Genomic DNA, 26,487 nt, shown 5'->3' with positions numbered 1-26,487 from the left:
ATTGTAACCCTAATTATAAAAATCATACACTTTAATAATTTAATTCAAAAATGCCATTGATAAAAAAAATAGAAAAGCATTAACTGATGTGAAGTGATACTAAGAATACTTCATCTTTAGGGGAAGAGTATAATAATTTATGTTATATTAGCCTTTTATACATATATGTATGTTTATAAATGTGAAAAAAACGTTACAGCTTTATATAAGAATAATTATATTTATGTATGTACATATCCTTACCAGTAATCCCCAAATGGCCAATCATGTGGCAGAGCATATCCCGTTGCTGTAAATGGTACACAAAAGACAATAAATAGTATATCTGCAACAGCAAGATTCAGAATGAGCAAATTGGTTGTGTTCCTCATTTGTTTGTTAAATGTGACGACCATAACAACAAGAAGGTTTCCAAAGAGTCCCACGAGAGCCACAATACTAAAGAATATAGGAACAACAATGCTTATCACTTTTTCCATTTCATCTGCCCAACTTTCATCGTAGAAAGTTTCGTTCAGTTGTGTGTTGATTGGATATGACGTCGTGTACATGGTGGAATGAGAGCCAGAATAGTTGATAGAGATTAGATAATCTTCCTCCATCTTCTTTATCTACAGTTTTTTTCTCCTTTTTTTTTGCTTTCTAACTAGATGTTTTTAATGAATTACCTGTAATCATAAATACATACAAAAATTTAATATATTTTACTGCACAATTCAGAAAAGGTATTTGCTATTATTTTGCTCTTGGATTTAAATTTAATAATAGGAACTATACATATAGCATTGTAGATCCCTAGTGAGAATGATTGACATTTCTGCATAGTTCCCAAGGACTTCAAAAAATGCCTTGTGTAAAAAAGAAAAAAGGCCGTAATAAACGAAAAGTATTGTATCTTTTATAAAATATGTTTAAAAAAAAGATCAAAAGCTCAAATTTTTACAAAAATTAGATGCTTCCTACTTCAAAAATATACATAGGGGCTTTTAGAGATGAAAAGATGTGAAATTACAATTTTATATATTAGGAAAAGTTAATAAATTCAATGATAAGTTAACACAGTTCAATTTTCTACAAGGATAAACATGAAACGTGTGCTCTTTTTATCTTTCTTGTGTTTTGATCAACTAAAACATGAGCGGAAAAGAATTAAAACAACGGTATCATAAATGTTTTAAGTAATAAATGGAACTATTTTAATTATTTAATTATCTGACAATTTAAAATAAATTGCTCAACTAGAAAAAACATATATATGATGAAACAATTGTTTAAAATTAATACCTTCTTTCATTTCATGACTAATTTAATTTATAAAATTGCTCTTAGTTGTTATGAAATGGGAAAATAATAATTATATTTTCATAATACTTCTTGTACATTTCTTATATTTTATTATAAAAGATATTTTCGAGAGAACCTTTGAATTATAAACTCCTAAAATGAAAATATGTAATTATAAATGACATCATTATTCTTCTTCCTATGAATTTTCTACTCTACAGTTTTTTTAAATGAATTGTATATGGTTCAATTGAAAAAAATTTAAAACAAAATACTATGAAAAATTTATTTTCATGGTCTACTTTTTTTATCATAATTGTTGACCATCGCGTCACACATTATGAGGGCTAGAATTACATAACATTATTTCTCAATTTTTTTTTATTTCATTTTTTCTGATTGGCAATCAAAAAAGTGATTATATGACAGTTAGACGCCCCAATTCTATTATTTCATACACATTTTCGCCAATCTTTGACATCAAAGTTATTGGAACAGAATCGACAAAACTTTAATTGCGAGTAATTGGTTGTTACATTATCGGGACCATTAACACTATTCGTATTTACAGGTACCTGGCTTGCAATTATGCCTTTATCGAAGGTAAACTTGTAAAAATGGTATATCTTCTTTTTGCTGGTGTTATCGATCAAACAATATTGAGTCAAACTTTCACAAAACTGTCTAAGAAGTTATATTATGAAGAAATCTTATTAATTGTGTAGCACCATCTAGCTTAAACTGATAGCACTTACATAAAGTGAGATATGCATTAATAAAGGCATCTATTGGAAAAATAGGGAATTTCTTTTTACAAATCTTTTATTTGCTTAGAATTGCTTAGTTATCCGATATATCGCTTATGAAATATTAAAAAATTATAACTTCATCATATTTAAGGCCTTGGAACTCAGATTTAGTTAAAATTACAGTTCCAAAATTTCATTTCTAAACTGGTTTACTGTCAATAATACCACAAAATAAGTTTTAGTCAAATTTGTTTCCATGTAACTCAAAGGACAACGTACTCGGGCGAAATTATTCTCTTTAAGTCAATGTGCGTAGGTAACCATCCAGTTTGGTCCTAGAGAAGGAAATATAATTTATGTATATGTACTTCAAAGAAGATTCCTTTGTCAGATGAAGTGAATGTTTTATTATACTTAATCTGTGTAACTCAATCTGACCAATTAAAAGATTATTAAAAAGATAATCAGTTTCCTCATAAAAATAATTGAACGAATTACCCATTAATTAATTTATTACTTGTAAATTAAAATTAAAAATGGAATTACAGTGGAGTAAAAATAAATTAAAAGGAACAATTTGTATTTTTAATTTACATATTTTGAAAATTTTATTAAATTATTGCATGTCCCCACTCAGTAATAATATTATCAATTATCTTAGCATCAATGGGTGTGGGTTGCATCTCGGTCATTCTTACAGAAGAATATATATGGAGTTCAAATACAATTCCTAGGTCAGAAAGAATAAATGTAATCCTATAATGTTAACTTATACTTCAAACTCTATCCAGCCAATTAAAGGAACACTAAAAAAATTAAAACAACAACAATAAATTAGAGCAAAACGGTAAAAAAAATGGTCGCTATATTTTGAAGAATTGTGACACATAATTTTTATTATTAAATGAACATATTTTTGGTAAATGTTATAACATATATATTCGGCTTTTATTGTACATATAGCTATAGCTATGTTGATCATCATAAGCCTATGTAGTTTTATGTGCATATAAATATGCAATATTATCCCGAAATATTTTTTCATATTACCATAATTTCAAAAAGAAATCCTTATAAGTGGTACATATCCATAAATTGTATTTCTTTAAGGGGATTTAAGATTTTTTATAGGAGCTATTACCATTATATTGGGAATGTTATACTGCTGTTAGTTATATAATAAAGTAAAGTTAGATCGGTCTAAAAATGCGAAAAGAGCTGCAGTCCTATAAGCTGACATGGTGTTTCTTCAGTTGTTGAAGCTTTAACATAACTTCTTTCAAAGAGACAAGATACCTTATTAAAGTTTTTAGGAGGACGTGTGTGGATAGAACGTTAAAAAATAAAATATTATACGTTCTAGGTAGCTATAGTATTTTTTATACTTAACAGACTATTTGTCTAAAAATAACATTTAAAACTTAGGAATTGATACTTTCTTTGTACTAGATTTTAAATTGCTTAAGACAAAAACATGACGCCAAAAATAATTATATAGTAATATTTCAAATAGTTGAACAGTTGTGTTTGACTTTTACTATTATACTTATATTTCTTCCCTTCCTCTTTTTGAATACATAATATTAAGGGTTTTTCATTAAGAGGTCTTCAATTTTTTATATAAACAAAATACACACGGTTAAAAAAATTTCCAAATACATTTTTTCAGTACAAATAATAAACATATACATTTATGTAAGACATTTTCATTTCACTCGCATGATTACCACAATCAAATTTACAAAAGTCCAATTACTAATTCCAATTTTCGACTACTTTTTCTTTAAATTGACCGATATTGCAGCATTATGCGTAGAATATTTTCTCGGAACTTTTCTAAAGTCACTTGGTTATTGGCTACACCAATGACTTCACGTAACCTCAATTGAAATAATTTAAAGGAGTTTCATCCCACAATCGATGTGGCCAATCAACTGCCCCATTTTTGAAGTAATGCACTCACCAAATATACTTTGAAATAAATTGAAAGTAACGTTTGTCGTTTGTCTTGTTGAAAACACATGTTTATCAAGACCTTATAATTATGGGCAAAAAGTCAGTTTTCATGGTGCAATATCGATTTCCGTTTACATTGGCAATTTCAGCATCAAGAAAAAAATATGGCCCATTGATCCCTTCAGCGTGAAGTCCACAACAAAAATTAATTTTTTCGGATACAATTATGTTTCAATACACTTGTAGATTGTTATCTAACCAATAACGCATATTTTGCTTATTAACACAGTTATTGAACCAAAAATGATCACTATCACCAAATATGGGTTTGGGATTAAAATCAGCATCAGCTTGGAACAGCTATTTTGATACTAAATTTGGATAATTTGATTCGCTGATCAAGTGTATATCACTTTATTGATTAAATATATACTAATGAAGTTTCTAAATCTCAAAGGAAGAAAATAAAAATGGAATTGTTTTTTTTCTAAGGGAAAAAAATTGAACCGTCCCAAATTGAAACCCCATTATAACAAATCAATTCATAAAAAACTTATGCTTCATTCTATTGAAATAGTAATGGAAAAAATATTAATTACACCATCGACATAACGAAACAACAGATTAGTTTGGAGGAAATAAATATCGGAAGGCCTGGGTAAACATATGATAAGAAAGTTAGAATGTGATCGATCATAGCCAAGAAAAGAGGATTTGGAGACAAATCTGATAAATAATTATTTTTTAATATTAAAGTCTAATCAGTAGAAGCATCATTAACTGTCTGTCAACAAATCCTCGAGTCCAGTCGTATTTATTATTTGCGTATGCTTTTAGGCGAGCCTGAGTCGTCAGTGGCATAGCCATCAACCAATCTTCTGTTTTTAGCTCAGCTTAACAAGAGCTCATTCTAATCAATTTTTCATAAATTTTATTACATGTAGTTCCATATCTATGTAGAAACTTACCAGCGTGTCCAATGTCCATACTTCAATTGATTCAACAAGGCTCAACAACGATTCAGAATCACTAAAGTTTTGTTATTTATTGTTTTGATAGATTTATTTGCTATAATTTGCTATATGAAATGTTTTGAAACATTTAAAACTTTTGTCTTAAGAAGTTTTGTTTCTTTATTTATATCCCCAACTGATCTTTTGACACGAACAAGTGTTACAAATGATGTACATTTGGCCTCTTCGTTTATGATAAACGTGACTTGATCAATTTGAAAAGGAAAAGAATTAACAAATCAATCTATTTAACTATATTAAGCTGATCATTAGAGATTTAATCACTCATCTCCAGACATAAATGTAAAAAAAAATCTACAGAGTTATGCAACTACAGATATACTTTATATTTTAGCTTTAATGAGTCAAACCAGCTCTGGGTCACAACTACAACTTTCTTCGGCCTCGCATATAGTTTTGTACATTTAAAAAAAATTGTCTTGGAAACAGTTTAGAAAAGAAGTGCTAATGAGATGCCATACAAAGTAGTGATGAATGATGAGATACATTAAAAAATTTGATTCATTGATATATGGTGTATAATATACACATATATTATACGAATTATTAATTAAGTTAAGAAAATGGTTCATGACGCAAGAATAAAAGGGTATATAATTAAATTATAATTATGAAATATATCAAGGAAGTAGGGAATTCTAAGAAATACAGAATTATAATTTTTTTTATCTTAATCAAAAAGGGTAATAAAAAAATTGATATTACAATTAATTCATTGCTATAAAATGGTAACAAGCATCCATCTTATTTTAAAAGAATAAATAAGAATAAAGTACAACAGAGATAACTTTGATTAAATAGAGAAAGCGTGAGTATGTAAAACATATAATACATAATCTATCAGACAGTAAAAGAAGACAAGAAAAGTGTATCAGAGAAGGGTCATCACCGGCGATGGAAATAATGTTATCCACTGTTTTTTTTTTTTTAAAGAAACCGAAAATTAACGTAGTTACCGTAACATTTTCTAGAATGTTTTTGAGAAGAACAGTTTAGCTGTCATGAAGTTTTATTAGATTAGCTCTGAGCAGCTCTGATAGGGTTGGAAGTAATGTAAATACAATTTTACTCCATTTCTAGAAAAAAAGTAAAAACATTTGGAAGAATTACATAGAAATCGATCCAAAACCCTAGTTTTAGTCAAACCAGGACTTTTTATCATAACTTCCCAACCAATGTTGTATAGCCAAAAATAGTTACAATATTAATCCATTATCTTACTTAGTTTGTATCAAGGGTGATTCATTTACAAAATGCTCAAATTTGCAGAAAAGGATCTAGTTCTATATCATTTGTATCTTAAAATAGTAATTATTTCAATAAATGCATGAGAAGAGTTGAAGATATGAATTCTTGATGTTACAATATTAAACAAGCATATCATCTAAATATTAAATTCACATTAGCAAATGTTAAAAATCGGGTTTAATATTTTGTAGGGCATCTTCGTCAATACCAAACAATAATCATAATAATAGAAAAAAGACTGCCAAAATTGTTTGAATATATAACTGTGATGCATAATAGCAAAGTTTGATTATAAATTAAATGAAAATGATATCCCCTTTGAAAATAATATCTTAGTTAATTTCTTTCTAATGATAATAAAATGTGAATTATTCGCATTTGCATAAAATAATAATTGTTTTAACTGAACTGAGACTCATTGTACTTACAATTCTTATATTATTTATTTATCTGATAACTAATTATAAATTGTTATAAATAAAAGATTATTCATGTAACAAGATCAAATAAATATAATAATTATTTTTTATTATATAATTGTTATTAATAAATATTAACTTTATATCAGATGTAAGCAAGATGCACTCTTGCTAAACCAAGCAATCCTCTCTGAAACCTTTATATACTTGAACAAGCTCTCAAATATGATGATTTGCACCTTAAGTAGCTTTGTAAGTGTAAGGTTCAATTTTCACCAAGTTCATCTCCAACTATCGCATGAACATTATCTTCTTTATGTTCTTCTAAGTAATCTTCCAACGCTACTTGCACCTTATTAGTATGATTATTAAGAGTAAAACTTATTTTATTTGATCTAACCACATTGATAAATTAGAAAAGGAAATCTGTACATATTATATTGTCTGTTTGTTTTTATTAGAATAAAGGCAAATGGTATTGTATTACGAATTTGCCGTGTGTGCCTGCTTTTATTTAATTCCTCATCAATTTTACCTCCTTTACCCGGCCGTTTTTATTTTTCAACAACGGCTTTCATAATGTGACGTAATTTATTACAAATATCACTAAGAGAGTCATAGTTACTCCCTCTGTTTACCCCTTTCCAAATTCAGTCATGGTTTTGCAGAGGAGATATAATGTCATCCACCAAAATACAAACAAAGCTACTACTCCTTTCGCTAAGTCATTACAAAGTCAATAGGGTCCAAAAATAAAGTAGTGTTGCCTAAAGTTAAGAAAGAACTAGTAGGGAATTATAATCTTCTTCTTTCAGACAAAAATTCGATCCATGACTGTAGTGTTGATAGGCTTCCCTTATTTAATAAATTTGGAAAATGTTATAAAAGGCATAAAATATAACGATTCCAAGTATAGGAGTCTTAACAACATTTTTGCTCCAATTTCTTTTGAGTGAGAAAAAAGGTTTTCATGGTCGATGGTACAACTTTTTGTTTAAAAGCAATAAGAAACCTTATGCAACAATTTTCCAATAATGTTGAATGTCACTTGTTTTGGTCATGGTCTGAATCTTATAACAACGCTCTCTCCAAATTACTTCAGAAGTACCAAGCAAAGTTAAAAATTTCGTTTTAATTCTGGTGATCAAAAACTATTGAATACTACGTTGAGCACTACAATTAAGTCTCAATGGTATGGAGGCAAACAGAAATGTTTGATATAGTGAAATTTGTACGCAAAACTTAAATGTATACTGATGAATGAGGCAGCTACAACTTTTCGTCAAGGTTAACTATAATAAAATTATAGATAAATCAATATATTAAACCAAATATCAAGATATATATTTTAAATATTATACTCGGAACAACCCATATTCATAATTTTCATTAGTTATTTTACATTTTCATTAAAGATCTCTTCATATTCCAGAAATACTCACTCATTTTAAAGAGTAAATACTAAACATAAATAGAGAAAATAGTAAAAATCAATTTCATCGAATAATCAGAGGTGTATTGCAATCCAACTTTTCAGTGTTTCGATTAGAATGGCCTTTAGTATGCAGACAAGCCCTCACACTCCGGATTTTTCTGGTTCCGAGTTGATCTCCTCGTGCTCGGATTTTTTTAACCTACCTCAACACTGAAAAGGTATACTCAAATACAGTTCTAAATATTGGATGTACTAGATTTTGTCTAAAACGATAAATTCTTTCCCGCATGATGACAGATTTTGTAAATAAAAACAAATATTTAGGCAGGGATCACCCTCCCTGATTCAAATAATAACTGCAAAAATCAGAGCCATCTTTTATAATTTAATTTTAATCTTTGGTTATCACTCATCATTTTAATGTAATTTTCCTATATTTTTAATAAAAAAGGCATAAGGCTACTATTTTTCTGCTTATGTAGATAAATTGATACTAGAAAATCTATTATTATGCTACTAACTCCGTAATTTTATCCATTTCCGGGTCTATCATCAACTTATTGCATTGTATGTCTTGCTAAACCTCAAAATAAAATTTTGTAGAACACTAGGAAGGGATTATTTTAACTTTTTTCGTAAAGGATCTCGTGTACTTAAAATAAGAGGCCCTCAATCTTGCGTGACTCCATATTTCTTGGGGATGTAGTGATGACCCAATTGATGTATTTAAGGTTTATATCGTAACCTTGTCTTATTATAACCTCTACCATTTTTATCACCAGAGTACCTTTAATAGATGTGTGGAGATCTCAATCGATTTCGACATAAAAACACAGTTTATTTTCAGGATTACCCTTGGACTTATTCTTGAACAATGTTGATATTCTGTAACAAATCCATTTTCAGTGGGAGTCTGTCAATTAGTTTTTAAAAATAATTTTTGGGTCAATGGAATTGATACTGTTGTTCAGTTTAAATCTTCTTATTCTTTTTTTAACTTTAAGTAATATGTCCTCAACACTGGAGCAATTAATCATCCATTCTGTTTGAAATATTCCTTTTTCCAATAATACAAAAAAAAACCGAAAATATGCTAAATCGGTGAAATGTGTATTTAAATATATATTAAATACAACTATTTCAATATAATTTTGACTGTATATAATAGTTTCATTTTTAAAGAAATTTGCATAACGATGGTTTAAAAAAAGAAAAAGAAAATAGAACATGGTTGGATTGATGAAATAAATTAACGTTCGATCCTTCTCTTTGAGCAGGCATACTGCTCTGTAGAGAAGTAACTATTACCCAAGTGAGTATTTTTTAACTCACTCTACCTTTACTTTTCTCAAAAAAGAACTAGTGTGATCCGACCCCCTTTTTTACCCTCAAGATTAAAGTTTTTAAGAAATAAAATAGGGATGCAAAGGAAGATGTTATTGGTTACTATAATTGTAAGAGGGTACCTTGATTGTCACTTGTTTCTATTTATATATATTTAGATAAATGTGTATATAAGCTATATGTAATACACTATTTGATTATTATATTATGTTTGATTGGAATGAAGTACTAATCAAGGAATCATCAAGGGTTATGAGAAAAAGATAAAAGGACAGTAAAATGTTACGAGTATATTGTGTATATAATATATATATATGCAATTAAAGGAGATTGGGGACAGTTGAAACATATACTTTTCTCAAATATCAATAGGCCTACAAAATTATGAAATAATGGGAATTATACGTTTTTCTTCGTTTGATTATTTGATCTATAGATTTGAGTCAAACCAGTTCCAAATAATTGAACCAAAACAAAAATACTGTAACTGCTCTTGGTTTTTCTATATTCAATTCCAGTTCAGAGACCAAGTGTCAAAAAATTTCAAGTTCATATAAACAAATAAATAAGAAATTAAAAGGGACAAATCCAAAATTAATTTTATCAAATTTCAATAACTTTTATTTCCTCTTAGAAAACGGATAAGATATCTATATTTATAAAATATAGTTTGTCCAGATATTTGGATGTTTTCCTAAGAGTCATTTTTATCTAATAAATAACAATGTAGCAACAAATATTTCTAACACTCATAGTGATAAAATTAAAAGAAAACTATAAAGTAAAAAAAAAAAACTATGTACAAGCTGAGCGCCTCATGTTAAAAATATATAAAAGGGACTGAAATTTTTTTTTGTAAATCAAATTTTATCAACGTATAATAATTCCAAAGAATGTCTGATACTCCTGCTAGCCTTAAATATATTTTAATTTTCCCTTGAAATTCCTCTGTTAATCGAAGAGGCAACATATTTATAGATATAATTTTTTTCAAATATATAAAAAAAAACATAATTCAAAGAATATTTATTACTACAGGAGTAGTTAAATATTAAAGGATATTTCTAAACATAAAAGATAAAAAACTTTTTTGATTTAAATAATTCTTTAAACTGATATGTCACCTATTGAATATATATTCTTTTTTCAATTTTCTAAATATTTTAGTAATATATTTCTTATGAAATCATTTCTATGATTATTAAGATATGGGAAAAATATTTTGTTTCTCAAATCAAAATATTAAAAGCCTAAATATTTGATTCCTTGAGAAATTATGTTACAAAAATTTAAAACATTCTTTTTTTATAGAAAATAAATTAAAAAAATATATATTTATACAAAAGACAAGCTAGAAGTAAAATCCTTAAAACATTTCAAAGATATCTTTATGAGCACCTACTAAAATAAAAATATCCAATTTTAATTTTGAAAAGCAAGCTCCTTTGCATATATGGCATGGAAAAATAGTTGTTTTTCCTTTCCATTTAGTTAAATTTTCCCATAAGATATTACGTTTATTTAATCCCGCAACAAAAAGAATAAAAATGATTAACCCTCCTGTTGTCTTCGGGTCAAAATGACCCATTGCATTGTTTAACTAACCATAAAAACCAATAAAATAACGTTTTTTCGGCCTGATTTTTTAGACTTTTCCTAAATTATCCCTAATATTTAAAATATTAAAAAAAATTCACAGAAACATTTCTGTGTAAGCAGTACAAAAAAATGCACAAAGATTGTAGTCCGGGTCAAAATGACCCATGATAATATTTTAACAGAATTGAAACTTACAAAAGTAGTTGCGTAATAAAAAATGTTTCTTTATCTTTCTAATACGCAATTTCTTATGCGTAATAGCATAATGACAATGCAATATTTGTTCTTTGTCTGTGCATTTCAAGGGGGTATAAAGGTAGTTGGTTTTTTAGAATTCATTGCATTTACATTTTTTCAATATGAGTGCGCTTGATATTTCTGAAGAAGCTTTCAATCTCATTCTTGAGGAAACTCTGATTCCGAACTGGAAGGAGAGGACGTGTCGGAAAAAGAAGATGAGGAGGAGTACAACCCGGACTCCAACGAATCATCATCAGAAGAAGAAACCTCAAATGTGGAAAGAGAGACTTTTATCTCAAAAAAATAGTTCTGTAATGTGGTCGTCAACATCCTATGACCACCATGGAAGGCATGCCGAACAGAATGTGATAAAAATGGCTCCAGGACCAAAAAAATATGCCGTTTCTCGTGCCAATGATATTGTTTCGACCTTCAACCTCTTTCTGACACCCAAAATTGAAAAAAAAATACCCTGGAGATGACTTATAGAGAAGGTTTTCTAAAGTATGGAGACGGCTGGAAAAAAATGGACTCGACAGACCTGTGGGAGGCAGCTGCTAGTCTTTGGGATGGAGAGAGTGACAGACCAATTTTTCGAGCTACAATGCCCCTAAAAGTCTTTCACCTCTACTCGAGACTACTTCGATTTGACGACCGCGAGTCAAGACCAGCAAGACGTGTGTCCGATAAACTGGGGAGGCTTGGGACAATTGGGTAGAGCAGCTACCATACCTTTACAATCCTGGGAGTGACATTACCGTTGATGAACAATTGGTTCCTTTTAGAGGTAATTTATTTTAATCTTTGATTTCTAAGACTTTGTATGTGCCACTAACATTGTTTTTTCTTCTTCTAAAGGTCGTTGTCCTTTCCAACAGTATATGCCAAGTAAGCTGGCAAGATATGGGGTAAAATTTTGGGTGGCTTGCGATGCCAAATCAAGTTATGCTTGGAAAATCCAGGTATATACAGGAAAGTTGGCCGATGGACACCCAGAGAAAAACCAAGGGATGCGCGTTGTACTTGATATGACAGAGGGACTGAGGGGTCACAATGTGACTTGTAATAATTTTAATACCTCTTATCAACGCGGAGAACAGCTCCTGAAGAGGAAGATTACCATGGTTGGTACGGTTCGTAAAAACAAGCCTGAGCTCCCACCCGCACTGCTTGCATCAAAAGAGAGAGAAGTCTTCTCATCAAAATTTGCCTTCACACCCACTACCACTTCAGTTTCTTATTTACCTAAGAAAAACAAAAATGTAGTTCTTCTAAGCACACTGCATAGAGACGGGAGCATTAGTGATCGTGACGGTAGAAAGTCAATCATAATTATGGACTACAATCGAAACAAAGGAGGTGTGGACAATCTAGACATGGTAATTGGAGCATACAGCTGCAGAAGGAGGACTGCCCGCTGGCCCCTGGCCATCTTTCACAATATCATTGAGATTCCTCTTACAATGCCTTTGTAATTTGGAGAGAGATCAATCCGACCTGGATGTCTTACAAGATCCACAAGAGAAGAGTGTTCCTGGAACAGCTAGGAAAGGCACTTGTAGCTCCACTCATTGAAAGAAGGAAAAACGTCCCCGAACAGAGACTTCAGCTCAGATTGTGAAAGCTTTTCAGAGTGCTGGACTTCCGGATCGACCTGATGATCAAGCCTCAACTTCTACTTTCAATGCAAGCAAGAGAAAAAGATGCCAGTTTATCCCTAAAGAGAAGGCAAATAAGACGAATAATACATGTTTTAAATGCAATAAATACATATGTAAAGGCTGTTCCTTATCATACTGTTTATCATGTGATCAATAGATGAATTTATTTTACTATTTCTATTATTTTGTCATTGTTTTGTAAGTATTTATAATTATTTAGGGGAAAATTGAGAACAAATATAAAAAAAAATTGTTTTTCCATATTTTTTTATTATTACTTTAGCTATTAATTGATTTGGGCAGGGTAAAAGCAGTCATTCAATGATATTTTTTTGTGAATTAAAAAGTGGTTCTTCTGGCAATCTGAATTGTAGTCGTTAAAGTATTAAAAAAAGTCCAATAATTTTATAGCAAAGTATAGACGGGTCATTTTGACCCAAAGGGCAAAAGGTGTGTACAGAAAATGAAGACAACCGGAGGGTTAAGTAAGTAAGTAATTTGTGAATTATTTTACACTAGAAGTAATGCACACTAGAGCCATATATGATGTTGACAAACTGATAAGTTTTTCATTAATTTAGAAGATTATTCACCAACTAATCATCAGAGTTACTCTCCGTCAGTCATGATTAGTATTGTGTCAGTCCTTATATAGAACGAAGAACTGCGGTCCAGTAAAGTCTGGTCCCATTTATACAAATTTCACTTGCCGTTCCTTCAAGAAGAGAAACCCAATTCATTTTTGACGTCATTGAAGATTATTTTCCTTCGTTAAATTTTCCATTATGTAATAGATAAAAACTATATAACTTAGTAAAAATAATAATATTTTCGTTTTATGTTGCATTATTATGAAAACATGAATATCTTTTAGCAGGATATGAGCAATGCTCTTAGAACATATCTCTTATATCTCATTTGCCTTAATAAAACAAAAGTTATGAAACCTTTCCAAGTACGGAATAAATAAGAATAAAACACAACACAATGTATTGTAATGAGCACACTCACACTTATCTACTCAATACTTCGAAGTTATCTCCTTCAGATTGAATAATAATATTTACAATTTAAGAAAATGAATATAAAAACTAAACACAAACGCTAAAAACTGATTAAAATTTACAGCCAATTACATAAATATGTAATCGTCTTTTCTTTTTCTTTTTTTTTTTTGGTATAAAGCGCTTAATGTACACAGTCACATTGTTAAAAAGAAGTCTTTACCAAAAATAAAGGAGACATATACAGCGAGCATCTGTTGTTTAACAACGAACAAGGAGTGCCATAGACAACTGCAGATATGCAGGTTCTACTTTTTAGTGGCTTACCAGAAATGTTTGGTGAAAAAATAACAAAAAATAGCATTGATCAACGAAATATTTATTCTACAATCGTGGAAAAGGGAGAGTGTCCTTGTTAAGTTTCACACCAGACGAGACAATGTTGAGATTGCAAACTTCTTGGTTGGACCCAATCTTTGACCTTCTAAGTTACCAGACCTCAACACATAGACTTCTTTGCATGGAGTGCAGTTGAGAGACACATCAACAACTCCTCTTGTAACACAAACTCTGGGCTGATCTCCAGGATCCAGAAGGAATTACAGAGTCTGCCACATGAGACTGTCCTAAAAACTTTCTGTAAAAAATGTCGAGTTGAGGCATTCATTGCCGCCAAATTTTATTAAATTTTAATTTTCTATTGATTTTTATTAAAATCCTATGGCTATAATAAAGTTCAATAAAAAAATATCATGTTGGTCGTTAAACAGAGGTCTTACCCGGTAGTTACATTGTCAGAAAGACAAAATTATTTATATAAATTTAATACTAAAAATGTTCTCAATTAAATAAAGTGTTATTTAATAACAAATAATAAATTATCATCATACTTCAAAGGGAAAGAATGTAGAACAATTGACAGCTGACAAATAATGCCAAAACCTATATTTTAATTTAGAACTAAAATATTAAGAAAAAAAAATGTATCTTAATTTTGTTTATTTGTTATTATTATTCTCTTCTAATGGTTGCTGAGTACCTTGAGAACAGGGGAGAGGGGGGGGAGGAAAGAAATAGGGATGTTATATTGTTGTAAGTCACTCATTAGTCATACTCAGTCATAATTCATAAATCAAAGTCTTTTTTATATATTTATTCTTAGAGTTTTATGCCTACAAAATAATTTGTTAGAAATTATTGTAATAAAAAGAATGTTTACTTATGTTTGTATACATTTGTATATGTATACTTATATATTAGTATATTTTAGAATGATTGACTATAATTTTATCATCTATAAAAAATAACACCTATGTAGTAGTAATAATTATGTAGAAATAAATAAATATTTATTCATGCCACTCGAAGTTATTTTGAATTACGAAATCAAAAAGACAATGATTAATTGCTCGACGGTTAAGGACACATAATTTGTGGTTAATATAAGAGTAATCAGATCAAACCTGAACAAGAATATCTAGTCCATTGAAAAAATCAATATTTTGAAAAACCATTTCAGATAATCACAAAAAATGACTTCGTTACAGAATGAGAATATCCTCTTTCTTCAAAAATAACTCCAAGGCCAGCATTGAAGATGGAAAAGGGGTTGAAACTTCATCCCATCTAATTTATGATTCTCAAAAAGTTTATCCAGGTTTTAATTAGAAGACAGTAAGAAAAAAATCTTATTTGCTCTGATGGATTCATTGCTACATTCCCAATATACGTGGAGTCACACAATATTGACAAAATCATATCCGAAATGGAAGAGATTTTCAAGAACGCCAGGGTTAAAATTAGTTCCGTTTTGTGTAGTCTACAAAAGTATGCTTCGAGGCATATTTTAGTTACTTTGAGTTCATTTTTACATACAAAAATTATTCTGGACAAATACATAAATTGATGATCATAGTGACCTTATGCGTTTTGAAAAAGAAGAGATATGGACAGGCTAAACAAATGGTTCTGGTAACATTTTTTTTGCCCTTCAAGGTCATGGTGGCCTTAAAATAGCATTTTCTATAAACGAATTTGTTGATTATCAAAACAAATACTTCATACCAAACAAAAAATATATACTATTAAATTCTAAGAATTATTTTCGCTGAATGTTGGTACGCATCTTTCCACACTTTTTTAAAAAAAAATTATATGATTAAGAGAAAAAAAAGAAATAGGCAAAAAGATTTTTGACAATAACATTAAAATTGAGCAAACTGTTCAATTTGAAAATTATTTCTTCTCTTAGCCTTGTAATCAATCACCTTTTAAAAAAGTGTGCAAAGATACATTAACACATGTAGCAAGAATCATTGTTCATTTCTCTTTTATTTCATCCATAAGAGTGCAGAATTAAATTTTAATTTCTTCATGTCCGAGCAACAACTGTAAAATCTACTCAAGTAATAATTAAAATAATATTAATTATACTTGTTGTAAAATCTGGCATTGCCCAGAGTAAATATGTATGGACTAAAATATTTTTTTTCTAATAATTTGGAAGATAACTACAAAAAGTATTTATTTGTATAAAATGGATAATTTTGTGTATTTTCAAGAAATTTGTGAAAAAATGTTATTTAGTTTTTATAAAATATATTTACCTATTCTTATTGATGAAGCCTGATTTAGCCTATTGTTTTTTGAATATAAATTAAAATTTATAAAGGGTAAAGCATTTTCTTACAATATATAAAAATATCTCTATAAATAAAAAAGTTTAAAATATGAATAAGCCAAAATGTTATAGGGGTTTATTATAAAAAAAATGTGTTTTTATTTACTTATGTGGAGCGTTTATTTTTTATTATAAATTATATTTCCTGTTAATTTTGGATTAAAATAATACAAAATTTATTTTTATACAACCAAACAAGAGAATTAAATTAAAATTGACTAATTATTCAATAAATCAAATGGGAGCGTATTGTTTAAATTTTCACATCGGTGAATTTTAAAGCTACTTAGTTTTTTATACCTACAAATAAATTTAATTTTTACAAGATTGTATGTACAGTGTGAAAAGTAAAATTTTGAACTTTTTGATAACCAACAAATAGGATAAACTTTCGCAAGAATAAAAAGGAGTACAACATTAATAGTTTGTCACATACTTTCTTTATTGATATATATTATTATTTTCAAAATGATTTCCTTTGTCTGATACCATGGCCTCCAACCGGGGCCTAAAGGTGCTGCAGGAAGGCATCGGACACTGTCGAGCTTAATTCTACTCTACGGTGGCCTTGAGGTCTCCTAAATTTTGGTGAAGGGTAGCACAGGCTTTCTTATGGACTAAGCCTATTTACATCACTATGCATTCGTCTATAACATAGACTGCAATTCCTATCTTATAATATATTAATAATACTGATAGAACTAATCAAAATACTATTAATAATTGTTATTTTGCTTTTTTTCTTTAAAATCAAACCTAATTCTACATTTTATATAAACCCCAAATATATTTATATGGCTCATGGAATATAAACGAATAAGTGCACTCGTTTAGCTGAGTCATAACAATTGGTCATTAATGCATTTTTTATTAATGAAAGATATGGAAAAAATTATTAAATTATTTATTCACAAAAAATAAATCAATATTTTACCATAAGGAGCATACAAATATTTCCATTTTGAAGATTAATTGAAATTTACCATCTTTTTTCTATGTTTGGAACGTCGATAGGTTAAACCCGAATAGCCTTTGTTAAGCTATGAATAATATATCAAATATGAAGTAAAGAGTTTTTGGGGAAAAAGGTATCAAAGAAAAAAATGACATCGATATTTTATTTATCTTGACCCATAACAAGCGATAATTATTCAGGACAGTTATAAATAATTATGGGATAAAGTCTATGCGCGAATATATATATGATTCAAATAACTGACTTGTGATTATAAATAAATCTCAAAAGGTCCATCAGACCCGAAAGAAGGCTGTTAATTTATTAACTATCTCTAATATCAGTAGTATTTAGATATAAGATATATTCAATTTGGAGCCCCATTTGTTATTAAATTACTGGATTAAATTTTGAAAAATAGACAAACCTGTTCAAATGGGTTACATAAATCGAACTGCAAGAAAATATATTTTAATTATTAGCATAATTGATATTATTTTTTGATAATTAGCAATGAGGATGTTGTCCACTATTTTTATTGAAACATCCAAATTTCGCCTTGCCCTTAAAGTTTTGCAACGGTTTAAGTGATCGATATATACCTAATAAGGAGTTGGCCATTAGCACCTTCTAAGGTTTTTCTAGCTGCTTCTCCCAAAAAATAGATGGAAGCCAGGTCAATAGGACGAAGGATTTATAAATAGATAGGTAAACATGTGTTGTAGTTTTCATAAATCGCAAGGCTTAAATAGCTGAAGTACTATCGAGCTGTTAAATATAGGCCACTACGCTTTCCTTCATCTAATTTTCTGGGCATAGAAAACTGTTATTGCATCCAAGGGATCAACTCCACCTAAGCCATAAGTTATATTTAGAAACACTATCAGGAAATATTCTTACTCATTTTCTATGAAAACAATATATTCTTATAATTCAAAATGCTTACTCTACTAACAAGAGATTAATTTTTAACCACCTAATTTGAAAGTGAAATAAAACTGCCAAAAATGAATGATAATGATAAAAATCAACTCTGCGAAACATCGAAGATCACAAAAAACATTTCCAATTAAAATTTAATATAAAGAACTTATATTATTCCTCATAGTTGCCCTTTTTTAGAAACCATAATTTTCATTAGAACAACACTTTCGAATGTAGCTACACTCTTGAATAATATAGTGGTCCTGTCAATAATTGAACTTTTTTTCTTTTTAATATACATAATATTAGATAAAGTACTCCAGACGACAGATAAACAAAATGTAAAGAATAAATGTTAAGTGTAAATTGAAAAATTCCTACTTATATGTGATGGTAAATTTATTTACCCATCTCAAGTAATGGGTTAATCATATCTTGTGAAGGAATTATTCTTATAGTAAGGCATTTTTAAATGAGTTTTTTAGTTAATTTCAATAACTGTTTTGGTTAAAAAGTGTTCCTCTTTATTTATTGGATATAAGGCATGAGGCGTACAATAGTAGCAACAAAGCTTAAATATTGTATCTATTATAATAAAAAATACACGCAACCTCATTTAAAACTGATGGGTAATAGATATGCCTACTGTTTCTTTATAGTTCTCTAATATCCTTTGCGTAATGACCAAATTGTCATAGTGAATAATAATTAAGGCCCATTTTTAAAATATGCCTTTTATATGCTAATACATATATTTTTATTTTCAAATTTAATGTTTCTATGAAGATGGAGTCCCTGAATTATGCATTTTTTAATGCAGTTTTTGTATGGGATGCATTCAACCAAGACAAAAAGGGTTGAATATTTTAACGACTTGAAATGAACAATTTAACATTATTGATGTATTTCCTTCTTAATGAATGTTTTATACATATATGGGTAGTCGCTTTTTGATTTAATGCATTTGTACTCTCTGTGAAACAAATAAAATGCAATTGCATTTTAACCCTTCATCCATCAAAAGTCTTGAAGAAAATTAAAGAAAAGTAAAATAATTGATTTTTTTTTATCAATTCGAAATAAAAGTGTTCATTAGTTTAACCCATATAAATCATTATTTTACTGTACTTGTCTCATCCATGGAATTTTAGATTTATAGAATTATATAAACGTACCTTATATAGTCAAATGAGTCATATATCCTTTTCCTTTCATAAATTTTACACAGTTACAGTGCTTAGTAAATAATTTGAATTGAGATACAATTTATTTTGTTAACTATTTGAAAACATACTTATTCTACAATTTAAGTAAAAACTATTTTATTTATATGTTTTTAATTCCAAACTAAAAATTTTGTTGAAAATAATTTTTAAGATTATAATTTTTAGTTAAAAATAAGTGAGTAACACCAATTTTTTGAAAAACCTTTTGAAATGTTAAGCAGCCAGTATATTCGGCTCTTCTTTTACTCTTATTTATGATTGTAAAGAGTTTGTTTTACCCATAGGCGCAAATGAAAAATGCCGTCTCACCTTTTCCATTTTGTACCCTTTATTATTTTGCTTCTCAAAATAGATATCGTTGACTTTAATTAATATTTGAAGTTCCTCTCGCTTCTGTATGTATCGTTGATATTGTAAAGTTAGCTAAACAAAATAATTGATATCTTTTTAATGGCATACAAAAATAATATTTTATTTCCTTATATGACATAACATATGTATAAAGCATATGGACAAACAATACGTATTTATTATAGAATATTTTTAAATTGCATTAAAATATGGTATATATCAATTTATTAAATATCAAGTAAAAAACGTTTAATAGAAGAAATATAATTCTATAAAAATTACCTTCTTAGCGTGTTTTATGATGAAAAGTCATACTAACATCTATCCACACTTACAAAGAAGGTTGTACCAAATGTTAAAATATACTTGTAATTAGATACATTTAGTTACTTATTATATAAAGAACTGTTGCTAGACAAGCATTAATTATGCCACTAATAGTATGAAAAAAAAACCTTCATTTGTCAAACAAAAGAAAGAGTGAATGTTCTATGTATAGAGTATTTTCTTCTTTTATAAAATCAATGGTTCCAAAATAGTTAGTTAAAACATGAAAAATAAAAAATAAAATACGTCTCTTTCGTAAATAATGGCTCAATTAGCTTAAATATAGTCAATACAAATGGGTTATAATTATCTTACAATTATGCAGTAGATATCTAATTATGTAAATATTCGTATCAAATTTTAAAATAATAATTAGTTCACGGTTTTTGGCCAACACATTCAGAAAGATTTACGTCTATTAATTACAAAAAGTGTGTTTTTAATGTAGAAAGTTACACAAAATACTAAATTATTTATGTAATTTGATGATATGTTAATTTTAACTTGGTGTATTTATGAATTTTTGAACTTCATTCGAGTAAAAAAAAACTTCGAATCCTGATTACTTTTGGTAAATAAAAAACCAACTATTACTTGTAACCCAAATAACTTGTAAAATATTTTGGAGACGAGTAGCCTAGCTGCAATGGATTTTGATGGGATCAACTGCAAACAACAATGGGAGTAAGAAAAAACAAAAATACAATTTCATAATATCAGGCAAGAAAAGTTGATCCTCAATTCTACCTTCAGGTATCCAACTAACAAAACTTAGATAGTTTCTATAGTAGAACATCGGAAAAGAGAATTGGAGACATCCAAATAATTTTTGTTTGAGTGACCAAGTATTTGAAATTTCTTTCAAATTTCATTTGAGCTTTAGGCTTAAGGATTTATCATATTTTTACAAATCAAGGTGAAATAAATTATACTAATAAAGACGTACAATTTAGAAGCACAAGAACACCATTGACTAAGAGTTTACTTTAATATTGCAAAATATTGAATCTAATATGACCAGAAATTAAAATAATTTTTTTTAAAGATAATAACTTGAAATATAACTTTTGCAATTGTACAAAAAAAAAAAATAACCCCAACAGTTTGGAAAATATATTGGAGAAAAGTGGATAAACTGTAATGATATTTCATTCAATCATCTTTAGACAACTATGGGAGGAAGGAAAAAACAGATATCTCACTACGGAAGACTTTTTGTGGTTGTAACCGGAAGTTGAATAGTTTGTTTTACGAAACTGTTATCAACGTGACATAGCACAAGTAGTGTAATAAACCTATAAAATATTGAGTTTTCCTCCAATGCCATCTTTAGTTAGCAAATCTTATTCAAAATTTGAAAAATGGATCGTTCCTATCTGAAAATATAAAAAAAATGATGTGTGCTATAAGTGGATCATCAAATTTTCAGATTTTTTTTTTTCTTTCTTTTTTGCCCAATAAGACGATTCAAGAAAAACAAAATTAGTTACTTTTTAAAGGTTAGAAAAAAGTATATTTAAACTATTCTTGCAAATTAACTAAAACTGTATTCTTAGTATCCGTATTCACTTAGCAAAGAGTTTTTGCGGTTTTTTTATATAATTCGATCTAGATGTGCAGCCTAAAGATGATCTTATAAGACAATGCAATATGGCATAGGTAATTATCATATCCAAAAGCAACTTTTCCACTCTACTTGTAGTTGAAATTCGCCAAAATTGGTGAATCAAACGGTCTATTACATAGTCTTATTTGAAAACCAGCATTCAATTTTGGCAGAAAAAAATTGGTCACTATATTCGCCAGATGTCAACCTACTCGACTTTTTCTTTTGACCACATGTCAAGGGCAGGGCCTGCCGGAAAAAGGCAACGAATCTTGAAGCTCTAAAGGATTATGTAGATGAGTATTGGTGTTCATGTACCTCATTTATACTATTACCACCTGTCAGAGCTTTCAGTGGTGAATCAAGGCCATTATCAAAATCGAATGAGACTAAATTGACGATTTGAAATGGCACAATCCGTTAAAATTTTAGCTGATGTAACACCAATAGCTTCTGAAAATAAACTTGATCAAATTCCAGTTTTGAATTACGCACAATGCATGTAAAAATTAAATAATACAATATTCCTTCTTTTCTTTATGTAAATCACTTATTTTGTAGATTTTTTCCTCAAAAGTTAGGATAGTTAACTTTATTCTATATAAATATGAACACTAAAATGTTCTCGGAAAAAAAAGGAGGAGAAGCGAGTATGCCGTAAACAAGGTTTGATATAAAATTGTAATCATTAGAATTAGGTCCTGGCAACATTTGGGTTTTCGAGGGGAACCCCCGATCCTCAAAGTTATTTAGTCTATCTGCTGGGACACGAGAGCCTCTTAGGTATGATGGAATTCTTCTTTCACCAACTTTCACTGCGTATATAATTCATTGAACTTTAGCAATTATAAACTCAAATTGAATAGTCTTGTGGTGTTTGGGGGATGTTGCAATAAGCCAGTCAGAGGGGTTCAGGACCACATCATAAGCTCCAAGAATAATACCGATAGGGGGAGTATTTTTTTGCAGTAAAAAAAAGATAGAAAGACGACTCCAGCTCCGATTTACACCAATAACACCAGCACTCATCAACTCTAAAATTAGATTTTTGGTATAAAGAGAGGATGCTGCCCTTCATTAAGCCAACACGGATATCCTTATTTTGAAGAGTCTCTAAAGCTATGAAAAAAGGGCAGGGTGCCCCTGTATAGTCCCATAATATTTTTTTGCAAGGAATGTCTTACTCTTGTACTTCATTTTTTTTCGTAGCTTCCAAGAATCTACAGAAACCCCAACATCAAGTAAAACAGCTGATCGAATGATATCTAGTTCACCGAAAGAAACTCTCAATTCACGATTACAATTTGAGATAATTTGTGTCATTTTAAGATTTATTGAGATACCCAAGATATCTTTGAAATTATTTAAGGTCTCGAACGAGGCTTAGATGGACTATACGATTAATAAATCAATATATAATAATTTGTTTATGTTTCCAATCCATATAATTCTTATCCGTTCCAAAGTGTAAAAGAGACCTTGACCTAAATGACATTTTTATTAACTTTATTGGAAGACAAATAGCTAAATATCTAAATTTAAGAAAATTAATTAGAAATTTGTAAATTATACAAAAGTTTAACATTATATAAGTAGTAGGAGTCAGTTTTATATTAAGATGACATTTGAGGACATAAAAAGACCACTTAGTTCAATTTTATTCAAATTTGACTTATTCGTTAATTTAAGTAAACAATATGCTTCCCAATTTTGGTGTGTATAAGTTGAACTGTTTGGCTGTGATACACTAACAAACAACCAGGAGCTACAATTCATGTGACTACACTTATTGTTTTTTTGGAAACGTAGATACGGAAATATTAAAAAAAACTTAAACAAGGTTGATGATATAATTTTTTAATATATAAAGTATTTTTTTTTGCTCAAAAATCTGTAATTTATACTATAACAACAATATCAAAGCAAAACATACGTATAATATATGTTTAGTTGATGTAGTTCCCTTAATTTCAAAATATCTACACTTCAATTACGCACCATGTATGTAGAGAGTATTTTTTGCTTTATCGCACTTAATTTACTTTTCATTACATTCCTTACTTCCATTTATAAATAAATCACAAATGAGACACTATTGTTATAAAAAAATAAGAATACTAAAATGGATATTCGTGACTCAAAAGATTTCAAATAAACATAATAATAAATGCCCTCTCCTTGATTGTATGTATGGTAATGAATCAGCATCTAAATAACATGCTGATTCTTTACCAGATAATAAGTTTCTTACATTCATTGTTCTCAGAAATAAGGATACATTCAAGTAAACAGAAAATAAACATACTTAATTGTTAGGTTAATTAGATATCCGAGCATGGACTTTGTAGAAGTATAGAAGTTATCCATGGAAAAAAATGTTTTTATGTGTGTAGACTTGTTATTTTGTCTTTGATGTGTGGAATTGACAGATGTAGTCAATATATTATATTTTTGAAATAATTTAGAACATTTTATATGCGTATTTAACCAATAATACTTTTTGATAAAAATAACCTCTATAAAAATGAAAATATATATGTTCGGAGTTTTTTATTAAACTATTGTAGAAAGTTTTTCAAAGCATTTTTTACCCATATTCATTCTGTAGATATACTCGTTGCTACAAAATCATTTCTAGTTATATTTAATGGGTTGCATTTTTAGCAACCCCATTTTTTTTTCTAAAGATCGGAACTTGAAGAGTTAATTGTTATTTTCTAAGCTGTTATCACCATTATTTTATTACTGATGAGTTAAATATTTGCAAGTGATCATAGAAGGCAGAGAGTAACCCTGTTGCATAGTTATTCTTAAACTTATTGAACAATTGAACATCGACTTTGGAATTATTATTACCTATGCCTTGTTTATTTACTTTTCTTGTCATAAAAATAATGTATTTCGATTTAACTGGAAAATTTTAAAGAAACAATATCTAAAAACCATATTCTTTGTCCATAAGTAACATTTGATGGTTTTTAGTTGTTTAGATGAATAAAATAAAAAACATCTTCTCATACCAAATTTCAAACTTTTTACCATTTATTAAACTTATATTTTTTAAAGTATATTTAAATATCTAAACTACAAGATTTATATGTCTTTGTAATTTTTAGTAACTACTATTTCTTGGTGAAACCTAATATACATTTAAATTGAACCGCATGAATGCATTTATTTATTTTTAAACTTTGCAGAAAGACATTTCAAAAATTCAAGTTGATTAATCACCATCTACTTTGCATAGCTACTTATCTCGGTAGGGGATATATAATGGTTTAACAATATTATAATTAAATAATATATAAATGAATGAAGGGTTGCATTAGTGTTTTAAAAAATTACTCAAAATGTTCATGAAACAAGCGTCTCATTTTTCTTCTTTATTTAAGACTTTTCTTGCATCTTCCAGTTAATAAAGATAAATAGACTTGTGTTTTTCATGATACTTTTAAAAAAATTAAAATTTTAATTATACTTTTATGATAGCACTATATAACCAAATTAGTACTTTGATAAACTTTTTCCTCTTGACTAATAAAAATATATTTAATGGTGCTCAATTAATAACAGAAAAGAGGGATTGAACTCAGATTGCATAACAACCAATCAAATTGCAGGTAGTATACTTTACCGCCAAATTTTGCCTGCCAAATCTAACAAGTGTAAGAGTTTTGGACACCCCTGTATATCAATGAGGTTTATCCGTTGTTATTGTTATCTATGTTTAAAATTGATCTTCCCTTTGAATTTTTAATTCAAAATTTTTTTTATATTAAGAACAATTTAGTGGTTTTTTTCTATCGAAAATTATTGATATAATGCCTCCAAATCTTTAATACAAACACGTCATCAAAATTTTCCTAAAGAATGGAGCCCAAAGAGAAAATAGTTAATACAGTTTAAATAATAAAAATTAAAAAAAAAAAAAAGAATAATTCAAATGGAAAAAATGATGATTAATTTTTGGTTTATTCTTTTTAGAAAAGACTCTTAATTGAAAAAAAAAAAAGGATAACATGAAGCAAGAGTCATAATTACATTATTATTCCAAAAGAAAAGAAAAACAATTAATGAGTTTTACAATAAAAAACATTACATATTATGATTAAAATATCAAAGAGAAAAACAATTTGAACCAAAACTAAACAATAACGACGCATATATATCACATTTATATATAAATATATTAAAGTGAAATATTTTTGTGGCAAAATGATGTTGAGTAAAAATTGTCTCAATGCAAAATGGTTTAAGGCAAAATATTTTGAGGTAAAATAGTTTAAGGCGAAAGTAAAGGATACTAAAAAATTTTTGATTGTAGAATATAAATTATTTCTAAAATAATAAATTTGATATGTTTTTTTTAACGAATGAGGTTACAAAGGACTAATTTAAAATTTTTTAAATAATTTCAAATTTAGAGATCTCTTTAAGTTTGTAAT

At 28.5% G+C, this 26,487-nt stretch overlaps 2 protein-coding genes across 3 annotated transcripts in view; one reads left to right on the top strand and one right to left on the bottom strand.

Moving 5' to 3' along the window:
- Positions 1-26,487, bottom strand: part of LOC121120736 (allatostatin-A receptor) — a 142,397-nt gene that overhangs the window by 30,904 nt on the left and 85,006 nt on the right. For both annotated transcript variants that reach the window (XM_071889616.1, XM_040715593.2), the window contains one exon: positions 244-668. In XM_071889616.1, coding sequence (XP_071745717.1) covers positions 244-602 — 359 coding nt within the window. In that variant the 5' untranslated portion in view covers positions 603-668. The remainder of the gene's footprint in view (positions 1-243; positions 669-26,487) is intronic.
- On the top strand, positions 12,002-12,896 carry LOC121120066 (piggyBac transposable element-derived protein 4-like). The gene is made up of 2 exons (XM_071889506.1): positions 12,002-12,095; positions 12,167-12,896. Exon 2 carries the CDS (start codon positions 12,190-12,192, stop codon positions 12,781-12,783), a length of 594 nt encoding a protein of 197 aa, XP_071745607.1. The 5' UTR covers positions 12,002-12,095; positions 12,167-12,189; the 3' UTR covers positions 12,784-12,896.

This window comes from Lepeophtheirus salmonis, chromosome 6 (assembly GCF_016086655.4).
Source record: "Lepeophtheirus salmonis chromosome 6, UVic_Lsal_1.4, whole genome shotgun sequence".
Lineage (NCBI taxonomy): Eukaryota > Metazoa > Arthropoda > Copepoda > Siphonostomatoida > Caligidae > Lepeophtheirus > Lepeophtheirus salmonis.
The sequence above is the reverse complement of the archived record's forward strand: the minus strand, read 5'-3'. Positions and strand labels throughout refer to the sequence as shown.